The following is a 20,474-nucleotide window of genomic DNA, read 5'->3' as shown; positions in this document are numbered from 1 at the left end:
AAGCATCACATTCAGGGTGGGCAAGCAGATGCACCCAGGCTACTGACATTTTATAATGATTTACAAGACTGCTATAAGCACTGCACACAATATTCTCTAACAATTCATATACAGTGTAGTACCTCTTGCTTGGTACTTAAACTCTATGCTAATACAAACTTGCTAGTACCTTGTTTATCTTTTTTATTGCTGCTGTGCACTGGGATTCAAATCCTCCTCCTGATCTGGGTGATTAGTGCATTTGAATGCCACCCAATCACTAAACTGGCAGAAAAACGTGGAACAAAATCAAAACGAAAAGAAGCATCCACCACAAAATTACTGCTCATCACCAGCTACAGGTCTAATTTATGCTCTACATTTGGATGTTACAGCGCAAATAGTCTCTTCACTACTCTAGGAAATATATCAGGGGAGACAAGAAAAATTAAAAAGAAAAGAACGAGGAGTACTTGTGGCACCTTAGAGACTAACAAATTTGTTAGTCTCTAAGTGCCACAAGTACTCCTCAATCTTTTTACTGATACAGACTAACACGGCTACCCCTCTGAAACAAAAATTAAGCATTTCACAAATCTGAGCTGCAGCAATTAATCAGCTTATGCATGCTAGGAGAACCATCAGAAGAATTCCAGAGAAAAAGGACAGACATGGTGACACCTTCATGTAAAGAGCTCGTAGTGACATTTTGCGTGTGTATGAAGAAAGACCTATTACAGAAGTTTGGAAAGGGGAGAATGGTTGTAATAGCAAAGGAGGAGGAAGAAAGGAACACTTCCTGTAGCATCTTCAACATTCAATAGCCATTTCAGAGATCAATCTTATTTTACCCATCTGTTTGCTTAGAAGATCACACTGCATCATAATTGCGATTTCTCCCCTCCCTGCTGGATAGCATGGGGAGAGGCACGCCCACTGCACACCTGGTTGAGCTGGTCACCTTTTAGAAGTCTCTAGAAACACAAAGAACTGTCTCTCTCCCTCTTACTCTCCACTTTACCCCTATATTTGCCACTATGCCATTTTTCTACACGTCCCCAGAAGAGCACATTACAAGGAGCTATATACTCACATACATTCATAATTTCCAAAATCAGGTACAAGAAACTGGAGGTGATCTGCCATCCCCGCAAAAATGCAATGGCGCTAGAAAGCTAGTTGTAAGGGAAAGTGCGTAAGTGTTCAGTCAACAAGTATGAAGATCATGTGGCATTTTTTGAGTTTGACATCAAAGAGGATCATTCCAAATATCTAAACACCAAATCCTCAAGTTTCTTTCAAATTTGACAGCTAAGAAGAAGGTGTGATCCTCACAGGCAGAACACTTCACACTAATGTTTCTTAGCCCTATCTAAGGCATCTTAACCCAGACCACTAGAGTTGTTAAACTGATGTCTTATGTATATAGCGTCTATTTCTTCACAATAAAGTTGCCATTTTGCTGACTGGTGTTGCTGAGGTTCTATTTGTCCCATAGACTCAGAAAAGAAGAAGTTTGGAAAGTTACAAGCAAGTGAAAACAGGGGATTAGAAAGGAAGCATTTATGCCACCTAGCAGTCAGTGCTGCTGCCACTACTGCATTATGAATGTATCTCTTTACATTCAAAATGAAATGAACAGACTGTTTTCAAGTATGGGTTTTTTTCCACCTTGTAACATGGCAACAATGAGAAGTGCCACAATGAATATGATAAATACATTGTGTGGCAAGGTAAGTCCTTTGTCTCATCAGACTTAGCACTTCCCCCTCGGGCTGTGGCAGGCCTGGGGTAAATCAGCCCCACTCTGAGCAGTGTTGGTCTTCCCTCTTCTGTGCTCTTTGGCTGTATTTTCAGGGTAGGCCTTGGGGTCGGCCTGCGGGGTGACCCTCCACGAAACAAAAAGGAAACAGTCTCTCAAACACAAAAACAAAGGGGGATACTTTTCCCTGCCTCCTCAGCGGGGTGGGGTGTTGTCCTGTTGCTTGCCCCAGGGTGTCAGTCCTTCCCCGAGCAAACACTCAGGTTTGGCTTCCCCTATGGGAAGGAGCACAACCTCTTACCCTGGAGAAGCCTATTTCCCTGCTGCCACTAGCCTGGCAGCAGCTTGTCTTTCTCTCTCCTCCTCCTCTCACCAGAGGAGGGGTTTTAAAAGGTCTCAGGCAGCTCTTAATTGGATTCAGGTGTCCCTCTTTTCAGCTTGTAGGAAAAGGGGCCTTTAACATTCTAGGGCTAACATATCTTACCTCAAAAGGATCTTACGGGAGGGTGGCTCCCCGCCCATCCCACACCCCTGGCCCTCCGGACCATTTCATCAGGTCCCTGTCCTGTAAGCCCCCTCCCCCCAACCAGCCGTCCCACCTGTATGCCTTGAGCTGGCTGCACGACCTGCAACCAGTTTGCTTCAGAACTGCGCCAAGGGCACATCTGTACACGCTCATGCTCTCTGTCTCTTCATCTTCATGTCCTGCCACAACACTAAGTGACGGGACCTGTTGCCACCTAGTGAGGGTAAGGAACTTCGTTGGGCCAGCCTGTATTCTACCCTAGTCCCACGGCCCACCGGGGATATCAGCTGGCGGCTCCTTCACGGAGTTGTGAGCACGGGCGTGTACCAGGTGCGGTTCACCTCCATCCCTGACACCTGTCCCTTTTGTAGCATGAGGGAGACCCTGGCGCATGCCTATCTTGAATGCGCCAGGTTACAGCCCCTATTCCGGCTCCTCCTGGACCTCCTTTTATGTTTTTGGCTACACTTCTCCCCCCCCACCTCTTTATATACGCACACTCTATCTGTGGCCCCACAAAGTCGCAGGACCCGCTCGTCAACCTCCTCTTCACGATGACCAAAGTGGCTATCTATAAACCCAGGAAGAGGATGCTGGCTGAGGGGGTTCTCTATGACTGTGGGGTCTATTTCCATTCCTCCCTGTGTTCACGTCTCCAGGCACAGATTCTTGGTTGGCATCCACTGGCTCCCTTGACACCTTTGAGGAGCCTTGGGTGCTGTCCGGGATTCTCTGCTCAGTGTCCCCTTCTTTGTCCCTAGTTTTGACCCTTTGACCCTCACACCCATCCTTGTTATTTTTCTGTTGCCCACCGTAATTATTTGAGCCCCAGGTTCAGTGGATGCTCCCTGTAGGCTGCTCCCCACCTCCCGCAACCTAATATGAGCATCTTCTTGCAGCCGTCTGGCCTGACTTTGTCACAGTTGTTAGATGTGTGGTGAGCTCTCTAAATGATCTGAAAATCAAAAAGGAATCATGCAAAAAGTAGAAACATGGATGGATTGCTAAGGAGAATACAAAAGAATAGCACAAACATATAGGGACAAAAATCAGAAAGACTAAGGCACAAAATTAGTTACATCTAGCAAGGGACATAAAAGGCAATAAGAAGTAGTTTTTTAAATGTATTAGGAGCAAGAGAAAGGAAAGCATAGGTCCTCTACTTGGTCAGGAAGGAGAGCTAATAATTGATGACATCAAGATGGCTGAGGTGTTTAATGCCTATTTTGCTGCAGTCTTCCCTAAAAAGGTTAATGGTGATCAGATACTCAACACAATAAATATTAACCACTAGTGGGAGGGAACGCAAAACAAAATAGGGAAAAAACAAGTTAAAGAATATTTAGCTATGTTAGATGAGTTCAAGTCAGCAAGGCCTGATGAAATTCATCCTAGGATACTTAAGGAACTAGGTGAAGCCATCTCAGAACGTTAGCAATTTCTTTGAGAACTCAGGGAGGATGGATGAGTCTCAGAGGACTGGAAAATGGCAAATGGAAAACCTATCTTTAAAGAAAGGACAAAGAGGACCCAGGGAATTATAGACTGGTCAGCCTAATTTTGATACATGGAAAGATACTGGAACAAATTAATAAACAATCCATAAGCACCTAGAGGATAAGAGGGTTATAAGGAATAAGCAGCATGGGTTTGTCAAGAACAAATCATGCCAAACCAATCTAATTTCCTTCTTTGACAGGGTTACTGGCCTATTGGATAGGAGGTAACCAATGCACTTGATATATCTTGATTTTAGTGAGGCTTTAAGGTGGGTGCACAACTAGCTGAAAGAGGCCCAGTTGCATTTCAAGATGAAAAGACCCTTAACTTTATCTTATGCAGTTTGCAGTCTCCCTTTCCCCCTTTTTAAGCCTCCCCATCCTCCTCCACTGGTCCAGTTGGTGTATGATTTTTACTGTCCTTTGTTAATTTTACATTAAGAACATAAGAATGGCCATACTAGTCAGACCAATGGTTGACTGTGTGTTGTGCGAAGAAGTACTTCCTCTGTTTTAAACCTGCTGCCTATTTATTTCATCAGTGACCCTAGTTCTTGTGTTATGACAAAGTGAAGGAATAAATAACACTTTCCTATTCTTTCTCAACAGCATTCATGATTTTAGAGACTTCTATACCCCCCCTCCCTAGTCATCTCTCCTATGCTGAACAGTGCCAGTCTTTCTAATCTCTCCTCATACAGAAGCTGTTCCATACTCCTACTCATTTTCATTGCCCTTCTCTGCCCTTTTCCAATTCTAACTTTTTTTTTTTTGAGCGAGGTGACCAGAACTGTATGCAGTATTCAAAGAGTGGGTGTACCAGGTATTTATATAGTGGCATTATATTTTGTTTTATTATCCACCCCTTTCCTAAAAGTACCCAACATTGCTCCCTGTTGCCTTTTTATAACTAGAACAAGTTTTGATGGTAGTCTCCCCACATTAAATACTTTGTCCTTTTCTGTTGTTAGTTTCCCAGGCATTATTGAATTTCAGCCAATGTTTTAACGCATTCTGCATTTCTTTGAAGCTCAATAGCTATTGTACGGCTCTTTCTTCAGGGTCCTGTCAGCATTTCACTCCTGATATCAGTGGTCTCAAACTTCAAATGAATCATATTTGGCTCGATTCCGCTGATTAGCTCCAGATTAGTCACTGGCCTGGTTGATAGCCCATATTCTGCAAATATGAGGAAGCACTGCCTCCTTCCCTAGAGCTCCAACTATTGTTATTACAGTCAGTCCTGGACTAGTTGAAATCCCTTATGAGTGCTGAGCAGTGGCATTTTTACAGGCTGCCTCTATACGAAAAAAACATTGTGATCTACCTTCCAACTTGCCCATGAGGTCTATAGCAGCAGACGACCATTAGGGGCTGTTACAATGCCTTTAGGCTGCTAATGGCATCAGGTCTATAAATCTCTTCCAATCCTGCCCGTGCTATTGAGCAACTTATCTAGTGTCTCACAGAGACCATGGCATGGATTTAGACTAGCTTACAGGATAGAGAAAACAATCAGGGGAAATGGTAGAAATTATGTCACCTCTCTGATCAACGGGAGCCACTTTCATCGACCCTGTTCCAGTCCACTACTAAGACCCCTGAAGTTGTCCTTGGTTCTGTTAAAACTTCATGCATGCAAGAGATTCTTCCCATGTGGGCTGCACTAAGTGGACATTCCCTAGAATCCTGCCAGATGCCTTTTTCTCAAATCCCTCTTCCTTGCTTTGACACCCAAGGGGCTGTTTGCAATTCTGCTCTGAGTCAGACATCTCAAAGACCATTTTCTTTTCCCCTGCTTTGTGGTTCCCTTTCAATAGCTTGTCAGGCTGATGGTCCTCTGCCTCAATCTGTTCATTTAATATCCATCCAGAACAGAGCATTTATCGGCAACGGTGAGATTGAACAGCTCCATACAAATTTCCCTTCCTTGTTTCCACCTTCTTCCATCTTTCTCCTCTATAGCACATGCATTCAACTTCCCCAGTTTCATCTTCAGCAGATGTGTGAGCGGCTGTAAGTCCTCCTGCAGCTTACATTTCATGCATGTGTAGCCCCCTCCTGATTTTGCCCATCTTCCAGAAACAGCAACACTAAGGGAATGTCTACACTCCAATCAGAGGTGTAACTTAGGCACAGTAGCAATGAAACCAGGGCAGTACACATTTTACAAGCCTGCTTGGGACCTGGGGAATGTACTCAAGCAGCTTGCCCATGCTGCCAAGGCATCATTGCTATCATTATTTGAGCTAGCTAGATCAAAGGCAGCTCACGAATGTCTACAGTGCTAGACTCAATCCTCTGATTACAGTGTAAACATACCCTTGGTCGTCTGCATCTGACTGTCTTAGCTCTTTCATTTGCCATTCTAATGTCCTTATTTCTCCTAACTTCTTCCTGTCTAAAATCAGTCAGTGGCCAACTAACTTGATATTCCTTCTTGTCTTGCCTATAAAGAGGAGGGTTATGGGAATTTTTTTCCTAGTTAAAAAAATGCAACAAATAAGGATTTGCCTTACAGTAACAAGCAGAAGAACAAGATGAGCATAGAGGGGGATGAAAACCAGGTTTCCTTCCCCTCTTGTAGTACAATTACATACATACACCTGCACACATGGATTCATCATAACTGCACATTTCATCTCTGCAGCACACTTATTTTACTAGCAGCATGAATTTCATCCTGCCATTAGAAAGCCAGGTTATATATTAAGTTACTGATAAAAAAAATTAGAGTATCATGGAGACACATGCAGTATATGAAATTTCCCCAAGAGATGCTCAGATCTAATTGTCAGGGAAGTGCCTGCTTTTCACTCAGTTTTCCACCTGGACTAATGGGGCTCTAAGAAGCAAAGTAACTTGTCCAGAGCTCCAACGCGAAGAAGTGCACGGCTCAGCAGGAAGTTTAACCCAGGATGCTTCTGGTTACAGGTCCCCTGTTGTAGGCTTTAAACTACAGGAGCCCTTTGGGAAAAGGAGGCTCATCTTGAGTCTGTGGTCATACCATTACTCCTTTGTCTGAGCTATGATCTGAGACTATAAAATACCTATAGAAGCTCAGCTGCAGCGTTCTTACCTATCTGCAGAGGGTCTTTGACAGCCCGCATCCGGAATAACTGCTCCCCCCGCTGGAACTCATCCGCACTGCCATTCGCCAAGCAGGAGTACAACCTAAGAAAAGCAAACATAGTTCCTTTTCAAACACAATCTTCACTGGAAAAAAACAGAACTGCATCCCATTCCCAACCTACGGGAGCACTAAGTGTTCACTGCTTTGAATACATAAGGACAGTTTTAGCCAAGAGACATGAAAGGGCACAAACTGAATTTGTTGAATTGGTTATTTGGGTAGGTGAGATATAAGAGATGAGTGACTGCAGTAAAGAGTTCTGCCTCCATAGCACCATCGAGTGAAGATTGGCTCTGTGGTTCTGTATGAGAGAGAGACAGATGTATCATTTAGGAACAGCGTCCAGCTGATGCACTGTCAGACCTAGTCATCAGTAATCCATAGTTGTTCTTCTCTATCTTTTGTTTTTGCTACAGATTTGGGGTGAGTGAGTAGGAATGGTTATTTTTGAGATGAGTGGATCAAATCTGAAGTTAGTACTTTAAGGCTTGGGCCAGCAATTTAATATTGGACGTATCTGAAAAAAATATTTGGTTCACAAACTATATGAGCGATTCAAATTCAGCTTTAGATTAAAATTTTAAGATTTTGTTAACGGAATTCTTCACAAAATGTTAAGAGCACTTTTCCTCACTTAAAAATAACATTCATAACAAATTAAGTTTAAAAGGAAATTTATGAACTATTGTTTGTACAGTGCTTTGATCATGTAAAGAGGCATATATATTTTTATGCAGGCTTAATGCAAATCGACTACACAGATTTTATTTTAAATTTTAAAAAAATCAGCTAAGCTGAAGGATGAGAAATTTCATACCTTTCTCAAGAATGGTTCTTCAGGGCTGAGGGATGCAATAGGGATTTAGAATGCAATGGCTCTTTCAAATTTATGGTAGTTGTGATGTTGCTCTGGCAAAAAAGCCAAGTCGTCACTAGTTGCAATTTCAATATTTTGGGCAGTTAATGACTGTCTCCAATTTTGTTAATACAGTGTTCATTATATTTTTTAAACATCTGTACACCATCTTCTTTTTTGGGTCTTAAATAAGTTAGGTTTTGTTGAAAGTCATTCTTGCTTCACTTTTAAAGTGGGGACCATCCTTTTCTGTCATTTTTCTCTAACTCCTTATCTACAAAAATCATTAATCGCTGTCTAACTGATCCTGTGAGTTATTGACATTGACTTTTCACCAGGGATGGCATGGTATTTACCAGAGGCGATTTTCTCCCAGGTAAAATAATGGTTTTTACCTCTTTGGGAAAAACTAGTTAGTCACAGTTTAAGGCATTTTCTATTTTAAAAACTGTTTTGTTAATGAACACCACATTATACTTAGTTTTAGTTACACAGTCAAATTGTGGTTACACAAGGCAGCAGATTCACAGATTAATTTAGGATTGTAGAAATAAAAATAAAACTGCAGTGGGAGCAATATTAATACACAATTATAATATTGAACATTGGAATGTTCTGGTATACATACTGGCTTGGTATTTTCTCAAGGAAGTTATACATGTCATGACTCATATTTCAGTATTTAATCTTATATAAAGAACAGTCAAAAACACTCGATTGTATGAAAACCACAGTGCAGAGTTATAGGCTTGAAGTATTAATCAATCAGAAGTATGCAGAGTTGCAGATTATCACTCCAGGTCCATTTGGGCACACAGCATTCTTTAGCATTCTTTGATGTAGTGGACAGACCAAATCTATTCCTCCGTTTTGAATGGATGTATCCAAAGTTTGAAAAAAATTGTTTTATGCTTACTGGACCCTATGCAATTTTTTCCTCTACTTTCCCGGTTCAAACTGGGTTTAAGCAGATATTTACCGTGCCCTGTCCTAAACCAGTTTTTCCCCAGGAAATTGCCAACCCTGCATATTACCATAAAGGCTTTAAAGTTAAACCTTCTTCAGAGACTCAGATTAGCTTTACAGGCCCTTTTTCAGTTCCCAGTGTCACTGGTTCCAAATATGTACCATGACTACAGATTCCTTTTTAAGAGTCACCAAAATGCTTAATGAGATTTGCTATCATTGTACCCATTAGGCAAGTTACTGGATGTTTTTTTACAGTCATCACAAACTGAAACTAGCTGCCTGTATTCGTCTACAGCTCTACTGTACACATCTGGAACTCCTCCTCCTGTAGGAACCTTCCCCTGTCTGTGAGACATGTTTACTCTCATCTAAGTAGTGAAAGGGGGCCCCTTTCTAAAGGAACTCCCAGAGCACTGCTTTAGCAGAGGGTTCTGGCTACGCACTGAATGCACGTGCTCGCATCCCTCAACTGGAGAGATTTATGGGAAATTCCTGAAGAACCACCAGATAGTCAAAATTCCAAAAGAACCAAAAGCAGAAAGATTATTGATCAAATAACCATTGATATATTTGAAACCACATAAGAAATCGAACCACTTCTCTGACCCACCCCTATTCTGGCCATCCAGGAGGTCAATACCTCTCCAATTCATAACTAAGACTAGGTCTACACAACTAGCAAAGGTGAGTCTCAGAGCCTGGGTCTACAGACCTGAGCTCATACTACAGCGCTAAAAATGTGTGTATACATTCGGACTTGGGCTGGAGCTTGGACTGTGAAGGCCTAGAGGCGATGGGCTTCAGAGTCCAACCTCCAGACCAAGCCACAACATCTACACAACTGTTTTTAGCACCACAGCACAAACCCAAGTCTTAGTCTCACTGCCACAGACACCCTGAAAGACCTCTAAAGGAATTCATGTCTTTTTCAGAATTTCAGATCTGTTAAATCCTGCCTCTTCAGCAACAAATTCAACTAAGGAAAAACCTACACAAAATGTGCCTAAGATGCAGGCATTAGAATGGTACCAAGAAAGTGAGGGACCCCAATTTGATCCAGGACTCTCCTGTATTGAGATCAATTTGTTTCAAAGCACAAATGCGACCAGAACAGAATATATTACCTGATGTCCTCCTCGTTCTCTGGGAAGCTCCAGAAGGCGATCCGAAGCTGCAGCTGTTCAGGTACGGGGGGGTAGACTTTCTCCACTACCTCGAATGGAATGTGAAACGCAACCTGCTTCGCAGACAGTTCCACCAGTGGAATCACCAAACCATCTAACAGGACAAGCAATATTAGATACAATTACCCATAGATAGAGCCAAACTAATCAGAGGCTGAAAACAGAAGGAATGGAAGCTACTCCTCTTATTTCTCTCCTCCAATTGGGTTAGCTACAAGGGAGTGGCAGCATAAGACTTTTCTGGAGAGTCACCTGCCAATCCAATGTCTGTTCCCAGCCCCAGGGCACAGGAGTTGCACACTCTTGTGAACCCACCTGCTTGTGTGTGGAGAGTTCTGTTGGCCCAATAAGGCTCCAATGACCCAGACGTTTTGTTACCTGGACTTGCTGAATCATGCCAGACTTTTTATTGAAAAGGTAACAAATTACTTCACATATTTCTGTAAGAACCCTGTGGGGCGAATCCTGAAGGTTAGGCTTTTTTTCCATTTACCAGATTGGAAATTGCATGTTTTCATTATGGTATAACCCAAAGAACAGCCCAAGCCCCCTCTGCTGCTGAATCAGTTTAAGATACTGCAGAGACTTCACTAATTATACTGCTGGACACACCTGGCTATGATACTCAGTGCTACAAAGGGATGCAGATTTATATTTTAAGGTCTGGGGTTCCCCCCCCAACAGGCTCTTCCATGGCCCCAATGAATCCTAATAAGAGGGCTAGTTTCTCTCATATCTAAAAATCCCAGTCAGTGAAAACATTCTCTTCCCTTCCACCCCAGAAACTTTTAAATGGAGGAAGGATGAGCTTGTGGCTAAAGCAAAGGAAGGGGAGTCAGGAGACCAAGGTTCTAATCCCAGTTTTCAGAGTAACAGCTGTGTTACTCTGAATTTATTGGTTAGTCTCTAAGGTGCCACAAGTACTCCTTTTCTTTTTGTGAATCCCAGTTTTGTCAGTCTGTGACCTTGGGCTAGCCTTACCTTCCCCAACTATAAAACGGACACAGTATTTCCTAATTTCCAGGAACACTGCAAGACTAAATTGAAATCTGTAAAGTACTCATAGTTCCTCACACTCCAGGACCTGTACGATTGCATGATACAGGTGTCTCATGGTAACCAGAAAGGAGAAGCTTTCCAAGGGATTCAGCTGCAATACTCTGCCATCTCATGCTCCCCTTTTCCAGAAAATTGGTAAGGAAAAACTGAATTATGATAGGATTTTGTTTATTCTACACAAAATACTACCGAACTGTGACTGGTATTAAGTGCAGATACACAGACATTAATTAGTGCAGAGTTTACTTTTACCAGTACCACTGGGAATACGGTACTAGTGAATTTATCAGGAGGTCCTAGATCACCAGCTTCCCAATCCACACCAACTCCCCTACTGCTCTCCCTCCATCCTCTTCTTTAATCTGTAGAAGGGAATTGGTTATATAATTTAAGATCCCTCCCTTTCACATATCAACCACATCAAAATAATTACTAAACTGGACTACACTCCGTAGCCTCCTTTGCTCTATTCAGCTCTGATGGGCTGGCTGGGAACAAAGCCTTTTCTTTTTACAAAACAGCTCCTGATACTCCAGCCAAAGACTACTCACAAATGGTGAGTTGAGCTTTCAGGTCCAGACTGTAGACAATGGAGAGAAGCCACACGGGCATGAAATTAGCTGATCTCCAGTCATATTAATCATTCATTAATATTAGAGTGTCCAGCGGTCCGAACCAGGATCAGGGCAGGATTGTGCTGGACACTTCACAAACACATCATAAGAGAGTCCCTGCCTCAAAGAGTTTACAATGCTTCATATGCAGGAAAGACTCTCTCTGAACTCATCAGTAAGGCCAATTCACAATGGCTAGCTTGTGGGGCAGACAAGGACTGGCTGGCACTTTATAAGAAATTTTACGAACTATCGAATGAAATACATGAGGCAGGGATCCCGTGGGAGAAAAATATTATGTGATCATTAATGCTCTACTTAACTTGTGATATTGTGGAAATTACAGATGCCACAACATTAGGTTTCCACCACAATTTTGACAGAAGGGGGCCCCATGCTCAGCCCCGGGTGGCCAACAGCAGAAAATCGCAGAATGGACTTTATTACCGCAAATAATAAGGTCCGTTATTACTTTTCCACAATTTTCCATGACTTGTCCACAGCTTAGCTGCAATTTTTTGACAGTCATCCTGCAATTCAAGTAGGGACATAGCAATCACATAATTAAAAACTGTATCATAATGCATATGCAGAAGGCGGCTGACCTATGGTTGCCTGTGAAACCTTAACTCAGGCATTCCCTAACTTTTGAGTTATCAACTTCCAAATTAAATAACTTTCTTTTAACCTATTTAATGTAATATTATTTATATTGTGACAGGGTTGGGCCAGATGGCTATAGGAGGGTAATAGAAGGCAGATATATAAACCCCAGGTTAAGTAGGTCCCTTTTCCCTGGGTAAGTAACAGGGAAGGTTCCAGAACAATCAGGAACCTTCTGGAGACAATTAAGACAGGCTGATTAGAACAACTGCAGCCAATCAAGAAGCTGCTAGAATCAATTAAGGGTGGCTAATCAGGACACCTGGGTTTTAAAAAGGAGCTCACTTCAGTTTGTGGTGTGCATGTGAGGAGCTGGGAGCAAGAGGCACTAGGAGTCGAGAGTGAGAACGCGGACTGTTGGAGGACTGAGGTGTGTACAAGCATTATCAGACACCAGGAGGAAGGTCCTATGGTGAGGATAAAGAAGGTGTTGGGAGAAGGCCATGGGGAAATAGCCCAGAGAATTGTAGCTCTCACATAACTGTTCCAGGAGGCACTCTAGACAGCTGCATTCCACAGGGCCCTGGGCTGGAACCCGGAGTAGAGGGCGGGCCCGGGTTCCCCCCAAATCCTCCCAACTCCTGGTCAGACACAGGAGGAGTCGACCTGGACTGTGAATTCAGAAAAACGGCCAAGCTGAGGGCTGCCGTGAAGCTCCAAGGCAGCAAATCCGCCAATAAGCGCAAGACCCACCAAGGTAGAGCAGGAACTTTGTCACTATATATATATAAATATATAAATATAAAAATACATATACACACACACACAAAGGGCTGTCAACTGTTTAAAAAAATTAATCGCAATTAATTGCACTGTTAAACAATAATAGAATATCAATTTAAATGTATTATAAATATTTTGGATGTTTTTCTACATTTTCAAATATATTGATTTCAATTACAACACAGAATACAAAATGTAGAGTGCTCACTTTATATTCACATTTTTATTACAAATATTTGCACTGTAAAATCAAAGCATGAAGAGGCATATGAATGTTTAGTTTATCTGGCACGTAAATATCTTGCAATGCCAGCTACAACAAACACCATGAGAACACCAGTTCTCCCTTTCAGGTGACAATGTAAATAAGGAGCAGGCAGCATTATCTCCCGTAACTGTAAACACTGTTTGTCTTAGAGTTTGGCTGAACAAGAAGGAGGACTGAGTGGACTTGAAGGCTCTAAAGTTTTACATTGTTTTATTTTTGAGTTGCAGTTATGTAAAAAAAATTCTACATTTGTAATTTGCACTTTCACAATAAAGAGATTGCACTACAGTTCTTGTATAAGGTGAACTGAAAAATACTACTACTTTTGTTTCTTTTTTACAGTGCAAATATTTTTAATAAAAATAATATAAAGTGAGCACTCTACACTTTGTATTCTGTGTTGTAATTGAAATCAATATATTTGCAAATGAAGAAAAACATACAAAAGTATTTATAATAAATTTAAACTGGTATTTTATTATTGTTTAACAGTGTGGTTAAAACTGTGATTAATCATGATTATTTTTTAATCAAGTTAATTTGTTTTGAGTTAATCACTTGAGTTAACTGTGATTAATTGACAGCCCTAATAAATACACATCAGTGTATGGTTTTAGTCCTCTCACTGCCACCTCTCTTTACATTGTTCATTCTTAAATGAAGGGGCATAGTGCCTCTGCACACATCTGTATAGCACTCAACACAATGGAACCCTGATCCTGACCGGGAGCACTTGGTGCTAGGGGAATACAAATATTAAATAATTACCCAAGAACAGAAGTGCCTTATGAAGGGGACGAGCAATGCAGTCAGATACATTTTATATATGTAGATCAGCCCATACATTTTTTAGCAAAAAGAAAAGGAGTACTTGTGGCACCTTAGAGACTAGCCAATTTATTTGAGCATGAGCTTTCGTGAGCTACAGCTCACTTATGAGCTGTAGCTCACGAAAGCTCATGCTCAAATAAATTGGCTAGTCTCTAAGGTGCCACAAGTACTCCTTTTCTTTTTGCGAATACAGACTAACACGGCTGTTACTCTGAAACCTACATTTTTTAGCTATCAGATTAAGGGAATCTTATCCCACAACTACTCAGGGTGGCAGGGATCCAGCCTACCCTGCACTCTTGAAACTGCAGCCCTGGGCCCTAAAACCAGAGATACTGGAATGGACTTATCTCCAAGCACCCCACTGCTTTGCTAAGACCCACTTCCATCCCCACACTGGGACAGTGGCCCTGGTCAGACACTGCCCACCCCACCCCCACCTCCTACCCCTGCCAAAGCCTTCTTTGTCCAGTGCCTAATTAATACAGTTTCAGATATTCCATGTTTTATGTCTCTTAATCTCCCTAACCAGCTTTTAAACCTCTGCTGGCAGGCAGAATGTAAACCAATCCAGCCCCAGTCTCTCCCTGCCCACCAGCCTCCAGGCAACATTTCAAAGGAAAACCCAAGCACTGATGTCACCAAGCGCTTTCCCTCACTCTGCCCAGAGACAGTCCTCCAGTCAGAACAGTCAGCACTCTTAACTTGAGAGGATGGGATAGGATGAGATGAAAATGCATGCAGCAGAACAGCCAAGATCTCCCCCAACACAAACAGGCCTGTCAAATTGAGGGATTACATGAACACAGATGGAAAGAGCATACACAGCTTTCAAACATCTACATTTCTGATCATCTGATTACACTGAAATTACTAGACATGCTAAGCAGCAGTCCCTTTGATTAGAGGGGCAGTTAATGGAGTCAGTCCTTTACAGACTAGAATTGTTTTTCCAACACCAGAGGGATGTGAAACATTGACCTTTAATCTGCCTTGAAAAGGGGGTGTCCCTATTTTGTGGTGCATTAATCCCATAGTTAAATCCAAAAGATCTAAGCATAACTGAATTACAAAGGAAATAGGGTGTCCCTTCCTTTACAGTTAACAGTGAAACCAGAGTTGGAGGAGGAAAGACTAGATCCATTCTCATTTTCCGTCAAGTGCTTTCTACCATCTGCAACTGTCTGGCCATCAAAACCCCATGGCCATTTTATTTGTGAGACAGGATGAAATTTTAAAATCACATTTGTTACTACACTAGGTAACAATGCAGGCACAAATTAACGCCTAAGATTACTATAACTAAAATATTTTTTAAAAATCATCCCTTTGTCCTTTCAACAGCACTTTGTTTTGAGTCAGTTTTCCCTGTTTGTCTGGGTCTTTCACACAATGCCAGAGGAGAAAAAAAGATCTAAAAACTTTGAAATGTGATTGTGAAACTGGAAAAGCTGACAAAGGGATCTGGGGGCAAGTGAAGTATCTGAAACAATGTTTAATTATAGGTTTCAGAGTAGCAGCCGTGTTAGTCTGTATTTGCAAAAAGAAAATGAGTACTTGTGGCACCTTAGAGACTAACAAATTTTAACTTTTCATTAGTATTTTCAAAAAACTTGTTTAGACAGCAAGTTGAAGCTGTCTCTCTCTAAGTGAATTTTTAGTGCTGGTGACAAAAACTGAACTGAGTCTCAGTGAAGGCAGTGAATGAGTGCCAGTTATTATGGCGGTTTATGTGCTGTGCATATCTACCCACTGGGAGTAGGAATGAGACCATGGCATGGATTCACAGGATCGATGCTATGTCCCCAGCTTTGGAATAGTCTCTTGGGGCAGCTCCTTCAGAGTGCTCAACCCCCAGGGGATCTCATTCTTTCTTCAGGGTAGGCCACAGATCCTTAACATCTCCTGAGACCGATGGCTTGTCTATACTTAAAAGGCTAACCGATGTAGTTAAACCGATCTAATTTTCTAGTGTAGACCAGGTCTGAACCTCTGGGCTTCAGCACTCCTGCTTCACACCGTGAGCTCTGCTCAGTGTGTCCAACTGAGACAGACTCCTGGTAGAGACTTGCACACTCTTCAGTGACTAATGTTCCTCACCCAGTATTTGCAGTGGCACTCAAACAGCTTTTCAGAACAGTAGGGCTTATTAGTCAATTGGCACACAGCATAGGAAATCCTTAGGTTAACAGAGAAACGAAAGTTAAAGCATAGACCATTCTGGTCAGCCCAGAGTCCCAGCCAAACTGTAGTGAATTCCACTTTCAGGCTCTGTCTCTCTCAGACCTTCTTAGGACATATCTACACTTAAAAATCTGCATTGGCGCAGCTGCATGGATTCAGCCATGCGTCTGTAGCGCTTTAAGGAAGACGCTGTAAACCAACAGGAGCGAGTTCTCCCGTCAGCCTAGTTAAACCACTTCCCCGAGAGGCTGCAACTATGTCGGCGGGAGAAGCTCTCCTGCCAACATGCTGCTGTCTACACAAGGGGTTAGGTCAGTCTAACTGCATCACTCAGGGGTATGGATTTTTGTACATCCCTGGGCAATGTAGTTATACAGATATAGGTCTGCAGTGTAGACCTGAGCTTAGTTCTTCCAGAGCCAACTTAGCCCCCATGTCACACCTTCCAGTTCTTTGTTCTTGAGCTGGGGTCTCTGCTTAGCTTCCGTGCTGAGTGTGTCACTCCATTAGTCACTGGAGCTTGCATTGTCTCTCTGGATCCCTTGTTGATCTGAGTCTGTTTCAGCCTGTTCCATAATGACTCTATGGCATGGTCAACACCAGAAAATTTACAGTCGGCTTAACTACATTGCTCAGGGGTGTGAAAAATCCACCCCCGTGAATGGCATAGTTAAGTCAACCTAACCACCAGTATAGACAGCACTAGGTCAATGAGAGAATTCTCCCGTCACCCTAGCTACCACCTCTCAGGGAGGTAGATTATCTACACTTACAAATCAGTGTATGTAGCGTCTACATTTCAATTGTTGACAAGCCTTATTTATTCCATCCAGACAGAGAGGACAGACAGACGGACACACACCCCTATGTCTCTCTGCCTTCCCTGAGAGCAAACTCAGTCCTTTTCCCCCACTGAGAAGCCATGAAACATACAGGGGAAACAGAGGCACACACAGGACTCAAAATACTACAGAAAATTCCCACTTTATTACAGACCACCGCCCCATTTCACAACGATCAAATGGTAGCAACTTAGGGTATGTCTACACTGCAATAAAACACCTGTGACTGGCCTGTGTCAGCTGACTCAGGCTCGCAGGGCTCAGGCTGCGGGGCTATAAAACTGCAGTGTATATGTCTGGGCTTGGGCTGAGCCTGGGCTCTGGGACACTGTGAGGGTTGAGGTTCCCAGAGATTGGGCTCCAGTCTAAACCCGGACGTCTACATCACAGTTTTATAGCCAAGCAGCCAGAGCCCAAGTCAGCTGACATGGCCAGCCACGGGTGTTTTGCTTTAGTGCAGACATACCCTTAAAATCACTGCTTAGCTTTGGGAGGATTTAAATGAGAGACTGAGAGGTGCTCTCTACTCTATATCCTGACTCACCAGTCCCCCAAAACACTGACACAATCACCATCCTATTGCAAAGGGACAGACAGCATGGCAGAGCCTGGATTTCGGGGCTCACAACGTCAGGGCCCCTCATTTTGAGAAACCTACAAATGTGAAGGTCAATCTCAACTTGTGTTTTTATAAATGATTCAAATGATTTGCTTTGCAAAGATCACTTTAAAAGTGTAAGCCTTTAGAACCCAGTGGCCAGGGCTGAAAGTCTGTCACTGATTTTTCTAATGGTCATGTCTCCTCCCTCAAGTTTACTCTAAAGTGAAATTTCCTTGTTTTTGTTTATTTAACATGTGAATGAGCCAGGCTGCCATGAGATTCTAGCATCTCTCTGTCAACAAGACAGGTTTACTCTCTCATGGCTGGGAAATCAAATCTTCACAGACAATACTGATTATTGCCTCAGGGTCATCCTTTGACAACAGAGCCCGAGACATAGTCATCACCACAGAGAGCTTGCATATACAACATCTCTTTTAAAGAGAGTCTTCATTTTGTCAAAGGACAAAGCGTAAGCACTACTGACAATTAAATACATCACACTAAGCAAAACATTGGCCTACATCATTCCCACACTTGATCACCACTGGGATACAGCAATAAGGTGACTATGAAGAATTACGGCTGAAATGCCAGGTCACAAAAAGTGTGGGAAAACATGTAAAATCATGCATGGCTATGAAAAACCTGGAGTGTAGGCACTATTGTCAGTTAGAAAAAAAGTTAACAGCAGTTGCACAAAGCACAACACTAGTCCATGGGATGCTCAAGTATCCCCCCCAGTACAGAAAAATCCCAGAGCAGAGCATGATTGGGAATGTAGGCTCTCCCAATGCTTTAGAATGCTCCTCAGTCCCAAGTCAACCACAGAGGGGGAAACTGAGGCAGAGAGATTAAGTGACTTGCCAACCTCACACAGGAAATCTGTGGCAGAGCCAGGTATCGAACCAAGTCCCAGTCCAGTACCTTACCCAAAAGACCATCCTTCCTCCTCCAGTTTTCCAGGGAATTCTATATACTGACCTCAGACACGTAGACCTGGCCTTATCCCTGCCCATCCAGCTCACTTTTTCCATGGCTATTTGATCCCCTGCCTCCTCATCCTTGAACAGCAGAGTATTCTTGACCTACACCTATCCCTGACACAGATCCAACCCTTTCACTATTAGCTGAAACACCAAGACTCTGAAGTACAGAGACCTGAGCCAAAATTAGTAGACGCCTCCAGAGCGTCCTTGTTTAAGTGACTTGCCAAACATCACATAGAGAGTAAAAGATAAAGCCATTTTCCTGGCTCCCAGTCCATTGTCTTAATCATTGTCCATTGCATTGTAAGTAAGAGAGCAGTATGACTGCTCAGAGCTCTGAGACTGCAGAAAAACCTGAGAGTCTCTGGATTAAGTTTAGAATTGTGAGCAACAAGGGTGATGTCGTGGTGGGAGTCTGCTATAGACCACCAGACCAGGGGGATGAGGTAGACAAGGCTTTCTTCCGGCAACTCACAGAAGTTACTAGATCACAGGCCCTGGTTCTCATGGGAGACTTCAATCACCGTGATATCTGCTGGGAGAGCAATACAGCAGTGCACAGACAATCCAGGAAGTTTTTGGAAAGCGTAGGGGACAATTTCCTGGTGCAAGTGCTGGAGGAACCAACTAGGGGCAGAGCTCTTCTTGACCTGCTGCTCACAAACCTGGAAGAATTAGTAGGGGAAGCAAAAGTGGATGGGAACCTGGGAGGCAGTGACCATGAGATGGTCAAGTTCAGGATCCTGACACAAGGAAGAAAGGAGAGCAGCAGAATATGGACCCTGGACTTCAGAAAAGCAGACTTTGACAGCCTCAGGGAACTGATGGGAAGGATCCCCTGGGAGAATATCATGAGGGGGAAAGGAGTCCAGGAGAGCCGGTTGTATTTTAAAGAATCCTTATTGAGGTTACAGGGACAAACCATCCCGAAGTGTAGAAAGAATAGTAAATATGGCAGGCGACCAGCTTGGCTTAACAGTGAAATCCTTGCTGATCTTAAACACAAAAAAGAAGCTTAGAAGAAGTGGAAGATTGGACAAATGACCAGGGATGAGTATAAAAATATTGCTTGGGCATGCAGGAGTGAAATCAGGAAGGCCAAATCACAGCTGGAGTTGCAGCTAGCAAGAGATGTTAAGAGTAACAAGAAGGGTTTCTTCAGGTATGTTAGCAACAAGAAGAAAGTCAAGGAAAGTGTGGGCACCTTACTGAATGAGGGAGGCAACCTAGTGACAGAGGATGTGCAAAAAGCTAATGTACTCAATGCTTTTTTTGCCTCTGTCTTCACGAACAAGGTCAGCTCCTAGACTACTGCACTGGGCAGCACAGCATGGGGAGGAGGTGACCAGCCCTCTGTGGGGAAAGAAGTGGTTCGGGACTATTTAGAAAAGCTGGACGAGCACAAGTCCATGGGGCAGGATGCAGTTTTGCAGAAAAGGACCTAGGGGTTACAGTGGATGAGAAGCTGGATATGAGTCAACTGTGTGCCGCTGTTGCCAAGAAGGCCAATGGCATTTTGGGATGGGGCATTGCCAGCAGATAGAGGGACGTGATCGTTCCCCTCTATTCGACATTGGTGAGGCCTCATCTGGAGTATTGTGTCCAGTTTTGGGCCCCACACTACAAGAAGGATGTGAAAAAATTGAAAAACGTCCAGCGGAAGGCAACAAAAATGATTAGGGGACTGGAACACATGACTTAAGAGGAGAGGCTGAGGAAACTGGGATTGTTTAGTCTGCGGAAGAAAAGAATGAGGGGGGATTTGATAGCTGCTTTCAACTACCTGAAAGGG

At 43.0% G+C, this 20,474-nt stretch overlaps 1 protein-coding gene across 3 annotated transcripts in view; it reads right to left on the bottom strand.

The window, feature by feature from the left end:
• ZSWIM8 (zinc finger SWIM-type containing 8) overlaps positions 1–20,474 on the bottom strand; it is a 147,460-nt gene that overhangs the window by 66,885 nt on the left and 60,101 nt on the right. For 2 of the 3 annotated variants that reach the window (XM_073352871.1, XM_073352872.1), the window contains exons 2-3: positions 9,849–10,002; positions 6,846–6,940 (exon numbers count right to left, since the gene is read on the bottom strand). In XM_073352871.1, coding sequence (XP_073208972.1) covers positions 6,846–6,940; positions 9,849–10,002 — 249 coding nt within the window. The remainder of the gene's footprint in view (positions 1–6,845; positions 6,941–9,848; positions 10,003–20,474) is intronic. The other variant, XM_073352873.1, reaches the window with a different exon arrangement.

The sequence above is a fragment of the Lepidochelys kempii genome, chromosome 7 (assembly GCF_965140265.1).
Source record: "Lepidochelys kempii isolate rLepKem1 chromosome 7, rLepKem1.hap2, whole genome shotgun sequence".
NCBI classification, from domain to species: domain Eukaryota; kingdom Metazoa; phylum Chordata; order Testudines; family Cheloniidae; genus Lepidochelys; species Lepidochelys kempii.
Note: the sequence above shows the minus strand (reverse complement) of the source record. Positions and strands in the feature narration are given on the sequence as shown.